The 13,029-nt window shown below is 59.6% G+C and overlaps 1 protein-coding gene across 6 annotated transcripts in view; it reads left to right on the forward strand.

Moving 5' to 3' along the window:
- Positions 1-866: 866 nt before the first annotated feature.
- Positions 867-13,029, forward strand: part of NFATC1 (nuclear factor of activated T cells 1) — a 114,711-nt gene continuing 102,548 nt past the window's right edge. For 5 of the 6 annotated variants that reach the window (XM_030042057.2, XM_030042059.2, XM_030042061.2 and 2 more), the window contains exons 1-2: positions 867-1,036; positions 10,103-11,201. In XM_030042057.2, the coding sequence (XP_029897917.1) occupies positions 898-1,036; positions 10,103-11,201 (1,238 nt within the window). In that variant the 5' untranslated portion in view covers positions 867-897. Of the gene's footprint in view, positions 1,037-5,212; positions 5,313-10,102; positions 11,202-13,029 lie in introns of those variants that run through there. The other variant, XM_030042058.2, reaches the window with a different exon arrangement.

The following is a 13,029-nucleotide window of genomic DNA, read 5'->3' on the forward strand; positions in this document are numbered from 1 at the left end:
GCGCCTGAAACCGAGTCCACCGGGTCTGTTAGTAATTTAGCAGAATGGGATTTTCCTTTCTCTCGCCTGCCAGTGGATGCTCTTTTCCAAATTTCCACAGCGGGGGAAGCCTGCGATTTTGTACATAATGATTCCAGCATGCGAGGCCGCCTCGCTCCCCCCCCCCCCCCCGCCGCCGCCTGCCTCCCTCTCTCCCCCGTCTCCCCTCCCCTCCCTCCTTCCCTCCGCGACCCCGAGGAGGGCACCCGGTTCCCGCAGGCTGCCGGGACCCCGCAGGCGGGACCGGGGGCGGGGGGGGGGGGGGGGGGGCCGGTCGGTCGTCGTGCCCCGGCGGAGGGGCGGCCGGGGCCCGTCGGTGCCCGCCGGTGCCCGCCTCCCGCTGGCCGCCCGCCGGCGGCGGGGCCGGGGCCCGGCTGACATCACGGGGCCGGGGCGGGGAGAGGGGCCGGGAGGGGAAGGGAGGTGGTTGGGGGGGGGGGGGGGGGGGGGTGTTTTCCAGCTTTAAAAAGGCGGCGCCGGGCGCGCAGCCCTGCGTCAGAGCGAGACTTCCCCGCTCCGCACATTCACTCGCCCCCGTTCCCCCCCGCCTGCGGCACGCCGGCGGGCGGGCAGCGCCCGCCGCCCCGTCCCGGGTAGTGCCTCCGAAGTCCCCACGCACACCCGCCCTCCCCTCCATGCCCCGGCCCCGGGGGGGCGCGGGCGACGGCGGCGGCGGCGGCGGCGGCGGCGAGCTCCCGTACCTCCGCGGGCGCGGCTAACCACGCCGGGGGCGGCGCGGCCCCGGCCCCCGGGGCGCGAAGGCGGGCGGGGGTGGGGGGGGGGAACCGGGTTGGGGTGGGGGGGGGAACCGCGGGGCAGGCGGGCGAGGGGCCGGGGTTCCGCCGCCCCGCCGGGTGAATGCCAAGCGCTGCCCCGCCGGCCGCCGCCGCCGCCGCTCCGCCGTCGCGGGACCCAGCCGGAGGGAGAGAGAGGCCGGCGGCGGCCCCGCAACGCGGCGCCCGCCCGCACGGCAGCACCATGAAGGCGGCGGAGGAAGGTAACGGGAGGGGAGGGGAGGACGGGCGGGAGGCAGGGGAGGGGAGGGCGGCGGTGTCCCCCCGTCCCCCCCCCCGGTGTTTCCCCGCGGCGGCCCGGAGGTTTTGCCGGCGGCCGCTTGCCAATAGGTGTCTCCTTCGGCTCTCGCACGGCGCCGTTCCCGGCCGTCTCCCGCCGGGCCCGGGCCCGGTGCCGCTCCCGGTGCCGGCGGGGCTTCGTGGCTCCTCGCCGCCAACGCGGGGCTGCGAGGGCGCCCGGGCTCGGGTCGGGGCCGGGGGGGGGGAAGCGGCCGGGGGATTCCCTCCGCGGACGCGGGGTTGGGTTGTGGGGGGGGCACAATACACGCTGTGATTGCAGCCGTTCCTCGCTCTTGGGGGGGGGGAATGAGGGAGAAAAAAGAAAAGCGGGTCCCGGGCAGTGCCAGGCGCCGTACCAGCGGCCGGCCCTCCCCGGCGCAACCGGGGCTCCGCCGCCCCGGTTCCCCCCCACGGCCCCGGGGTGGGGGGGTGGGGGTGCGGGTAGCCCGCCGTTACCGCCGGCTCGGCTGCGGGGGAGCCCTTGCGTCGCGACCCCGGCTCTCTGTCGCGACTTTTTTCCATGCCCGGTAATAACCTTGCTGCGAAAAGTGCGCCGAAAACCCAGCGGTAAAGTTTCTAGAGAGAAAGATCGTGGGCTCGGGAAGCGCTGGGCCGGTAGCTGTTGGGCCGGGCTGAGCTTGGTCCTGCCAGGGGCAGCGTTTGGCTGGAGCCGGGACCGGCTTCACCCTCTCCTGTCCCAGTCGGGACATTTCCCCCCCCCCGCGACCCCGACCCAGAGCATCGTTACCCAGCACCGCTCTGCCCACCACCGCTCGCACCTCGCCCCGGGAGCGGGACCCCCGCTAGACGGGAACCGGGCATCACCTCCGCACCGCAGCAGGTGCGGGGCAGCTCCCGGTTCCCCGCTGGGGGCCCGGGGGCAGTCCTCTGCCGTGTCCCGTCCGTCGTCTCTCCCCCCCCCCGGGCTGCTCCCGGGCTCCCAAGTTTCCTTCCGATCCGGTGCCGCCGCCGTTTTGCTGGGGCTAAAATGGCCCGCCGGGCTGGGACGGGGCACAGCCAGCCCGCACGTCGCGGAAAGAGAAAGTGGCGGGGGTGGGGGGGGGTCTCGTCCACGTCCCCGAAAAGCTGGACGGGAGCTCGGGACCCATCTTTTGTTTTCCTTTTTTTTTTTTTTTTTTTTAACACAGCTGTTTTCACTCCAGGGATTCATTTCAGTTGACAGGATCCTGCCAATCCAAAAGCTGCAGGCGCGGCTGTGACTGCGGCTCCGCTTTTGAAGCATGCGAGCGCTTTTTTGGATGAAAGTTAATTACGTTTTATTTAATAGCATTGGCTTGCGTGCCTTTCGCACGCTCGGACCTCCGAGGGCTGCACGCACGGCGTTTCCAGCGCTCTGGGGCTTCGAGGGCACTGAATGCACTAACTTGTAAAAATTACACCCAGAGGCAGCTGACACAAAAAGCGTAGTGGAGCCTCTGGTCAAAAAAAAAAAAAAAAAAAATCCCCCCCCCCCCCTTTGGCATTTCTGATGCCTGTGTTAAAATGTCGCCAGCCCTCGTCCATAGTTCTTTTCCCTGTTGATGCATTTGGTAAGGGACTAAGAAAATGAGGCCAGCCAGAAAGTGTGACCCAATCCAGGAAACACGTAGGGGAGCCCTGCACGTCAGGATTGCTGCCTGCAAATTCAGGTGCCCCTTGATTGCCAAACTACGGCAATCAAAGAAAATACCCCCAGCTCTTGCTTAGCCTGGGAAGAAACTCTCGCAAAGTGGCCCGGTGGGGGGGACCTCTTTTTTTTCTTTAGGTCCTAGCGAGGTGCTTTTTTCTTTGGGTCCTGGGAGAATTTACAAGTTAAATTCTCCTTCAGGCTGCGGGGCTGCAGCTAGAGCAGCCCGTCTGCGGGGTCCCTCGTCGGACCGGGGCTGCGACCCGGGGAGTTGGGGGACAACTCGGGTTAACTGCAGGGAGAGGTTCGGTCGTCGGTCGGTGGGTAGCCTGGCGACACGGGGATGGCCTCGCCGGGGTATATCGTGTGTGTCTTCCCCCCCCCCGGCTCGTTTCGCTCTCCTCAGTTTAATGGCACTGTTTTAAACTGGGTTCTTAACTGGCGCGACGCCGTTATTCCGTCCCCACATGTGGCATCGCTTCGGTGTTGCTTTCCGTAGTACATCTTTCCTCTTTCTCCGAGGGTGCCAATCGAAATATTTCATTGCCGGCGCTGATATTTATGGCACTGGCAAATCAAGCCGCCCGTAAATAGTTTGGGCCAACTCCCCCACCCCGCAGGTACCAGATGCGGGAGAGGCAAAGGAGCGGGAGCAGCGGGTACTCGGGAGCCGCTCCTCGCCTCCCGGTCCCCGGCAGGAGATGGGGAGCAGACAACGGCCCGGCGCGGAGGGGCGGCAGGGAGGTGAGCCCGGTGTAAACCGGAGGGGGGGGGGGGGCGCGGGGGGCCGGGGCTCGGCGGCTGTCCCGCCTGTAGGCCCCGGGCGGGAGGCGCGGCAGTCCGCGCCGTCGGGGCAGAGGTTGCGGGACGGGCGCGGGTTGAAAGCGGGACCCTCGTCCCGGTTCCTCTCCCGGGCAGCCCCCTGGCCTGCTCCGGCATCCCGGGGCGAGCCCGGTCCCAAGGCGGAGGGGGTTCCGTTGCTGCCAAAGGGCCTTTGGCACACTGGGGTGACTCAGCCCCGGCGCTTCGGGGAAGCGGCTGCCAGCGGGGCGGGGGGGGGACACACCGAGGGCAGCCCCGATGCGGCTGCTTCACCTCCGCCCCAAAGCGGACCCCGGCCCCTCCGGGGCAAAGCCCAGCCCCGAGGCTGGCAGCACCCCGGGGCCGAGGGGGTCCCGCGTGCCCTGGGGCTGCCCCGTCGGTCCCGGTGCCCCCCGGTTCGTGCGAGAGACGGGACTGCGGTGCGGCTCGTCCCGGGCGAGGAGGGGAGGGGGGGGGGGGGAAGCGTAACGGGCTCTGATGGAAAAAAAACGTGTTTTCCTGGCACTTTCTAACGGAGATTTCAGCCATTAGCCTGGAAAATGGTATTCCCTGAGTTTCTAAGGGAATACCGTTTCCATAACCGCTTTAAAAAAACCGATTCCTTGTGAAATCCGGCCTGAAGCTCGGGGAGCTCACGAGCCGAGCCGAGCCGCCGGGGCCGGGAGCTCCTTTGCCCGGCGCAGACTTTCAAACGGGACGCTGGAATCCTAACCGAAGCGCGTTTCTGAACAGAAAAAGAGTCTCTCTTACTTTTCCCTGACTGGTTTTTAACCCCTACAAGCGGGAAAGGCGGCAGCCCGGGGGTGGGGGGGCCTTGCCCGCCCTCGCCGCCCCGTCCCCGGGGCCCTTTGCCAGCGCTCCCCGGTGCGCGGCCTCGGCCCGGGGAACCTTTCCCCTCCCCGGCGCACGGAGGCGGCCGGTAACGTTCCGAACGCGGCTTTCGTGCGCTTTTTATAGCAGTTGGCACTAGTGGGTGCTGCAACTAAGTAAAATAAATAATAAATAAACGAAAGCGAAGCCTCCTGCCTCGCAGACGCGGCGCGGTGGGGACCTTCGCGGGAAGCCTTAGCAGCCTTTCACCGAAAAGGGGGACGCGCCGGTGTCCCGGGCAGACACCGCCCCCCCCCCCCCCCCCCCCGAAGCTTCCCCCCGGCCGAGAGCAGAAAGCGCTGCTCCTGCCCCGCTCCGTTTAGCGGGCGGCCGGCACCCACGGCAGTTCGTTACCCCCCCCCCCGGGCGGGAGCAGGTTGAAGTTGCCCCGGGGAACCGGAGGGGTCTGGGGGGGGGGTCAGCCTGCAGGCTCGGAGGGGCTGCGGGGGTAGAGCCCCGGCGGAGAAGGGACGGGGACGGGGACGGGGGGGAAGAGGCCGGGCCCCGCGGTTGTTTGCATCGACCCGGAAACATCCAGCAGCGGGAGGGAGGGCGGATCAGAGGCGGCGGCGGCGAGATAGGCCGCCCGTCGGGGCCGGGGCTCACGTTACCGCCCGCAGCGGCCGCCCGTCCTGCGCCTTAGCCGGGGTTTGCGCGCAGGGGGGGGGGGAGCTCGGCCCGGCTCGGCTCGGCTCGGCTCGGCTCGGCGGCAGCAGGTGTCCGGTCGCGACGGGGCGGGCCCGACGGGGCGGGCCGGGGGCTGCGCCGCCGCCGCGGTGCCGGAGCGTGGCTCGGGGTGGCCATGACGGGCGTGGAGGCCGAGCAGGAGTTTGACTTCGATTTCCTCTTCGAGTTCAAGCACAGCGATGAGGGAGGAGGAGGTGGGTGGTGGTGGCGGTGGCGGGGGGGGGGGGGGGGACGACCGGGGCACCTCCGGGGGGGCTGGCGGAGGGGTGATGCTGCGGGGATCGGGAGGGGGGAAAGGGGGGGCTGGGGGGAAATCTTGCCCCTGTGCCCCCCCCCCGGTGCCCTTGCGGCAGCCTGCAAAGGGAGACGGCTCGGGAGGCGGCCGGTGCCTCATTTGTGAAATTTGGGGCTCGTTTGAGCTCTTTCCCAGCCCCCCTTCCCCGTCTGCCAGCAGCCTGTGACCGGCCGGGCTGGCCTCGCAGGCTTGCCCGGTGCTGGGGGGGGGGGGGGGGGGCGACCCCCCCCAAGCCCCTGGTGGGGTTGGAAATGGGGATGTGGGTCTTGCCCGTTGCAGAGATGGGCCGGTTCCAAAACCGCTTCTGGCCCCCTCTCCTTCCCCCCCGTGAGCTGGAGCGAGTTAGGCTCAGGGTTTAGCGTTGAAGGTCATCCGTAAATAAAAATAACGGGCCTGAATTTCCCACGGGTCACACCGTTCCCGACTCTGGTGTCTCGGCCCGGCTGTCTTTTTTTATGACTTTTAACAATACTTGGAGGTGGAAATGAGGCGCACGAGTCTGGAATTGACACAGAGAGAAAGTTGTCGTTTCCTGGTATGAGGTTGACTGCTGCGGCGTCGGTGATAGCTGGTCACCGTAAAAAGCTCTCGTACAAGTAAGTGATTTAATGCAGCCTCGGCATAAGGCTGTCTCTGGGTCTGTGCTTTATCTTTTGCTTTTAAATTGAAGCCGGTTCCCACATCCTTGCCCGCGTATCGCAGCCTGCCAGGATGCAGGTGACGGCGTAGCGCTCCCTTTCCTAATGCTCCCCCATTGCCCAGCTCTCCGGCACATTGTCGGTGTCCAAATAGTTATTAGGACCGTCTCAGTTTTTAGAAAAATGTGGTTTTAAGAGTTTCACACCAAGCTTTTCGGATGAGTGTCCTAGTCATTAGACACCTGGAAAGTGGAGGGGCCTAAGCAAATTAAGTGTCAAAGCCCCAGTGAGAAAAGTACCCAGCTCCATTAGGCAATTTTGAAAGCACAAATTTAAGCACAGACCTAGACGCGGCTTCATCTTCAGAAGTGTAAAACAGCCCTCGCCTTCTCTGAAGCCCCTCTGAGCCGCAGGTGTTCAGCATTCCTATTTAAAGAATGTAAATAAAAACTGATGGTGCCCAGTGCCTTGCAGGATCAGCCCATTAATGATAGAAAGGATTAAAACCTTCGCTCTGTGAAATTAACTAGAGGAAAAAAAAATCTGAATTTTTTTACATTGTCACAAAGCGCAGTGTAAGATGTGGAGATGTGCTCACAAATCAAGGGGTCCAATTTCTTGTCCCAGTTACACTTAATGTAAGTCTGGATTTGTTGGAACGGAACTGTTGCAGACCAGCAGTGGTCTATCTGATACTGGCCTTTGGCTCAAGATACTAAAATACGCTACTGAACGTGTCTTGGTAGTAAGTGCACTGGTCCCGGGGGCCTTCATGGATCACGGTCGAGACACCGACTCCACATTAAAGCGTTACCTTCCTTCTGTCCCTATCAGCGCGGGCAAAATACCCTACGGAGCTGCGTTGCGGGATGCGGTTTCATGCCTTTGTAGCCACCTCCATCTCCCGTCCCTCAAGGCTGGTGTTTTATTTCTACATGCCTAATTCACCCTGGTGAGGAAAACATCAGCATGTGACGAGTGCTGACTCTGTATGTGCATTTGATGAATTTTGTAAATACGGAAGTTGCGGAGAAGAATGGGCTTTTTCAGAAATTGTAGCTGGTGGTTTTTAGCTCACAAACCAAGGGCTCGGTCCTGTTCCTAGTTCTGGCTTTGGGGCTTTTATATTTGGTGGGCACACTTTCTACACGCTGCCTGAAAATTTAAGATACCTAGATATATTTGGAAGGCTTTGGATCTTGCTTCTTTCAATTTTGAGTACTATTGTGTGAGAAGTTGTATGACATGTTGTTTTCCTTGGCCCTTTAAAAGCTGACTTTTTAAAAATATGCATAATAGCTCTAGAAGAGGCAATTCCTTGCCATGTGCATTAGGGGAACTTGTTGCTTGGAGCACTTGAGGCTGTCTTTTAATGTTTTGGTTTTTTTAAAAAACTGGATTCCAAAGGCTGGTCCGAGCCTTTATATTGCCTGTTCGTCCAGGGCTGCAGCTCTCCAGCAGACTTCAGTGTTTGAATTTCACCCTAGTCATGCATTAGGTTTTAAGAGAACTGCTGGGTCCACAGTACTTTCCACGCAGGTAATAATGATCCCTGCTGTTTTGTTCGTTCAGCTGTTTATTTTTAACAAAAGATCTAAGGGCACTGACTCTGCGGATGCTGGTGTTGCACCCCGTTTGCAAAGCCCGCCCGGTGGGTGCGGAGCCGGGGCAGCCCGCGGTCCCCTGCCCGGCCGCGCGGTGGGGACCGGCCGGAGACGGCGCCCGGCTGTGCCGTGTCACCAGTGCCAGTGCCGGGGACATCACCCTCCTCTGGAGCTGGAGGAAGCCGTGACGGGGTTGAAGCTGCCTCGAAGGCGCCGCTGAGACCCTTTCTCTGAGCTAATTTCTGACACGGAGAAGGTCTTACCACTGTTGGACCACTCTGCGTTGGGTTTGGTTTTTTTTCCGGGAGGAATGAGAGGGAAGCGGTGGCAGTTGCGGTGACACTGAGCAGCCCGGCCGTGTGGCAGGGCAGCAACATGAGGGGACTAATTTTGGAAGGAGGGGACTCTGATCCCCCAGGCAGATCTGCGCCTCGTCAGGACCACTGCAGTCGGATTATCCTTGTCAAAGTATCACCTCTTTCTCCGTAATTCCTGCCTGCCTTGTTGTTTCAAGAGAGTGTGAAGCTGCAGCGTGTTTTGAATAATCCGGTTTTATTTGTGTCACGCTCCGGTGTAATTTAATGACCCTTCCTCAGTAAATGGCCGGTCTCTGAAGGCAGACTAGAGAGCGAGTTCAAAAGGTGTTGCTGCTCATCGTTCCCGACTGTTACCTGACATGACATCCATCAGTTGGAACATCGCAGAGTTGCTGTGAAACTGCCACAGCACATTAATTTTTCCTAAGTACCGTTCGCCTTGGAGTCATTGCCAGCGAGAAAGGCGAGCGCGGGATCGCCGGGGGATGACACCAGAGAGGGCTGAGCTGATAAACAAAAGAAAGAGGAGAGCCGGCCGCGCTGGCGTTACAGCTCGGAGGCTCCTTTGCAATCTGCAGCACTCCCGGGCGGCGTTGGGAATAACAGCTGCAGTAATTAACGCAGCTTTTCCGTATCTCCCTAGGGAAAGTGGGCAAGGGTGACCGCCAAGGGAGCTGGCCTCCTGGGAGGGCAGGGGACAAGCTCCCGGTGTGGACCAGCTGTGGCCGGGGGGGGGGAACGCAGAGTTTCCCTCCGTCCTGCGGGAAAGTGCCGCTGCCGTAATAAACCTCAGGGAAGGCTGACGCGCTGCAAGCACAGCTTGGGCTGGAGCTGGAGCTGGGTGCGTTTCCAGCCTGCTGAGAGGAACCTGCGGAGCGGCATCACCCAGACTCAAAGTTCAGCGGCCGTTGTCCCTGATAGAACGGTTTTGCTGCCTTTTCCCAGTGAGGCGAGGGGTACTGGTGTCAGCGGCTCTGGTCCATGTGTGCTGGTGATGCAGGGGCGGGTGATTCCCGATCCCACCGCTGCTCAGAGCACCAGGGGCACGTTGCCCTCGGCTGAGGGCTGCCCGTCTCCCCACGCGTGGCCCACCGGTGTCTCGGGGGGGGCTGAGACAGACCCGTATGCGGCCCCGGGACGGGGGAGCAGAGCTGAAGGAGTCCCTTCAGCAGGCTGACGGCGAGGCGAGGCCGGGATGGTCTCCTGCGGACCAGCTGTGGGATGCTGGTCCCCGTAGCGTAGCAGGGATGGAGGCACACGAAGGGCGGGTTGTTCCCCTGCGCTGGGTGAGGGAGCCCGTCGGCGCAGGTCTGCGACGTGATCCGTCACCTTCCAGGTTTTCCACGCCGACTGCGCAACTCCGCTCTTGCTTTTGTACACCCGGAGCCGTTGGACGGTTAGACCGTTGGCCAAGAGCGCGCTGCTGGCAGCGCTCGACGTGGCGTGCACAATAACCAGCAATTTCAGTGGAATTTCAGCTGTCGCAGAGTAGTGAGACATCCGTGTTTATCCTTCACCTGGCCTCTGCCAGTTGGGCTGGAGGATAAGTGGTCCCAGAAACCAGAGCGGGTCAATAGATCCCTCTTGTTCCAAAATCCTAGTTAACTGGAACCAGTTGGAAACTTGCTGTAATGGAAATTTCGGTTGTGTATAATTTTTTTAACAGAATGCAGTTGATCGTGTTCTTCCCTTTAGTCTGCCTCCACTTGTGTTTTTTGTCCTGTGTTTTTTGTGTGTTCTGACTTTTCAGGGAGGGAATCAGGCTCACTTACATAAAAGCACATCTCTTGAGCAGCACTGCAGTCTCTGAATGCTGAAGCAACGTTGTTTGAAGACTGGGTTTTTTGCTCTGAAGGTTCACATAAGAAGAGTGTCCTCGAGACAAACTCAGTCCGTGTACATCCCCCTCCCAAGACAGCTTGTCTTGTGCTGTTCAATTAGCGGCATTTTCAAGGATGCCAGTCCACAGCTTCTCCCCTGGCGTGGCATGCCTGTGGGCTGGGTTGCTAAGGAGAACTGTGCTTTTGTGTGTTGTGCCACGTCCCTCCACTCCGGCTGGGTTTGTTACGAAGTGAGTATATCTGTGCGGCACCTCATATCATTCTTGTTTGTTTGTTTGTTTTTTTCCAGAACACTATAATTACACATCTTCAAACGTAAATGCTGGCTTGCCTCTAAATGTGGCGCATTCCTCATTGTCAACTCCATGTCATGGCCTTCAGACGTCAAATCCCGTCATTTCAGTTGTCCCATCGACAAACCATCCTTCTGGATACGGAGGACACATCGACAGCGGGGCCTCCGAGTATTACCTGCCGCCAAACATCAGACCTAACGGAGCTCCAGCGCTGGAGAGCCCTAGAATTGAGATCACTTCTTACATGGGACTTCATCATAACAACAACCAGTTTTTCCACGATGAGGTTGAGGAGGCCATCCCAAACGCCAAGCGGTCGCCTTCCACTGCCACTTTGAACTTACCGAACATCGAGGCGTACAGAGACCCGTCCTGCCTGAGTCCGGCGAGTAGCTTGTCTTCCAGAAGCTGCAACTCGGAAGCGTCTTCCTACGAGTCCAACTACTCGTACCCGTACACTTCCCCCCAGACCTCTCCGTGGCAGTCCCCGTGCGTCTCTCCGAAGACCACCGACACCGAGGAGGGCTACCAGCGCAGCATGGTGGCCTGCACCTTGCTCAGTTCCCCGAGGCACTCTCCGTCGACGTCTCCCCGGACGAGCATCACGGAGGAGAACTGGCTGGGGGCTCGCAACTCCAGGCCTCCGTCTCCCTGCAACAAGAGAAAGTACAGCCTCAACGGCCGGCAGACCTCCTACTCCCCGCACCACTCCCCCACGCCTTCTCCGCAAAACTCGCCGCGGGTGAGCGTCACGGATGAGACGTGGCTGGGGAACACCAACCAGTACACCAGCTCCGCCATCGTCGCCGCCATCAACGCCCTCACCACCGACAGCACCATAGATATGAACGACGGGATTCCCATCAAGTCGAGGAAGACCGCCATCGACCACACCCCGTCCATGACTCTCAAAACTGAACCGGCTGGCGAGGATCACGGGACCATATCGCCGACTGCCGATTTGTCACCAGAAGACTTCTCCAGCTTTCAGCACATCAGGAAAGGAAACTTCTGCGAGCAGTACCTGTCCGTGCCACAGCATCCCTACCAGTGGGCCAAACCAAAGTCTCTGTCTCCGACATCCTACATGAGGTAAGGGACCCCGACTCAGAGGGCAATCCCCATAATATCTTTACTGCGTGGGGTTTTTTTTGTTTTTCCTCCTTCCCCTTCCTGTCTCTGCTTCCTGCCGAATCTGCCCATCCACTCATTCCACTTAGCTGTATCTCGTGATGCACTGCCTCTGTCGTTGGCGTGGCGTGACCGCGAGCAAAGCCTTGAAGGGTTAAAGAGGCTGCTGGAGGGTTGTAACTGGTTATCTGGTTCCTGCGGGTCGAGCCCCAGCCCGGGCCGTCTGGAAGTGGGGTATTCAGAAGCTCGTCAAGCAGCAGGACAATTTGGTGCCATCAGACCTGTGGCTTTACTTAAATGGTTCATCATGTCTCAGTATGTTTTTATTGCAGGACAAGGAGATGGTCTCGTTATTGTGGCTGTTACAGGGCCTTTTACATTTACGCTTCATAGACAGTGAATACAAACAGAATAGGAATAGCATTCTTTTGCGCATCATTTCAGCTTTTATTTCACTTCATCTGGAAGCTGCTTATCGATCTTCTTTTCCTGTCTGTGTTGGACAGTGATTTTTTTCCCCCTTCCTCACCATTTTTACGTTTCAGGAAGAAAACCTTATTTGTCAGCTGATAATATACTGGTCACGTTTATTTATCACAAGGGGACTCCGGGTAGGAAGCACCACAGAATAGCCAGAATTTGAGTTACGTCCATTGCTTTCTTTTTCGATCTCAGTTACGGTCTTTGTTTTGCTTCTGAAGGCTGTATACGCAGAAGCACGTGGTGCGGGAAAAGAGTTTGGCTTTCCAAAAGTTTCCAGGCTGTTCCCAGTCCCTGGTTGCGAAGGCCACCCCCTCTCCTCTTCCTCCCCAAGCGCACCTGGCTTCTTGCTTTTGACAGCAAAGCTGTCTTTCTCAAAAGGGAAAGAAGCAGGCACGTAGCTGAAACGTTTTAATTAGCGATACGTTCCCCAGCTCTCAACCTTGCCGGTCTCGCTTTTCTCCAGCCAGCACCTCTCTGCCACGTGCTGTCTCCCAAAACTGAGATTGAGCGGTCCGTGGCCCTTTGTGTAACAGCACGTCGTGCCGTGGTCCCCTTCCACATCGTTCTCCTCCTCCTCCTCCTCCTCCTCCTCCTCCTCCTCTCTGCGTTGTCCGGGCTCCTTGCGGGACCCTGCCTCAATTCAGCGCTGGGAAATGCAGCAACCCCTTTGGGTCTGGCCGAGCCATCCAGAGGTAGGGACTCGCTGCCTTTTGGAGCCGGGACAGAGACTTTTAACACCAGGCAAAGCCTTCAGAGCCTTCCCGCGCTCTTAAAAAAAGCCTTTTACGTTCTCCCACTGATGTGCCAAGAGGCCGGCCGTTGGCTTCTGCGTCGGGAGGCTGCTTCTTGCCGAAGGCTTCAAGGGCAATAATGGGACAGTTTGACCAAACAGGCTTTTATCTTTCCGTTGCAGCGAGCGGCCCGTAGGCGCTTTGCTGCAGCCCGTCGGGAGGCACCCGGCATGCCTGTGCGCTAACGCAAACAAGAAAGGTGAAGCGTACAAAACGGAGCCCCGCTACGTTGTGTATTTAACATTTTTTTCCACTGTTTTGGTCTTTGGTAAAATATGTTTCCTGGTTCGCAATATGTTTCCATGTGATCTCATTAACTCGTGCTCTAGGGCAGTTGGAAGTTACTGTCGAAATGTGATTTTAAGTTATTTTACCAATCAGATACACTGACCGTGCTTCCTTCCACCAAAAATACCTCTCGTTTTATGTATATGAAAGCGCTGGGCAACTGAGCACGGACGTCAACAGGATCACAGCCTACGCAACAGAAACTATGTTATTTTAAATCTTTCCAA

This window comes from Aquila chrysaetos, chromosome 18 (genome assembly GCF_900496995.4).
Source record: "Aquila chrysaetos chrysaetos chromosome 18, bAquChr1.4, whole genome shotgun sequence".
Classification (NCBI taxonomy): Eukaryota; Metazoa; Chordata; class Aves; order Accipitriformes; family Accipitridae; genus Aquila; species Aquila chrysaetos.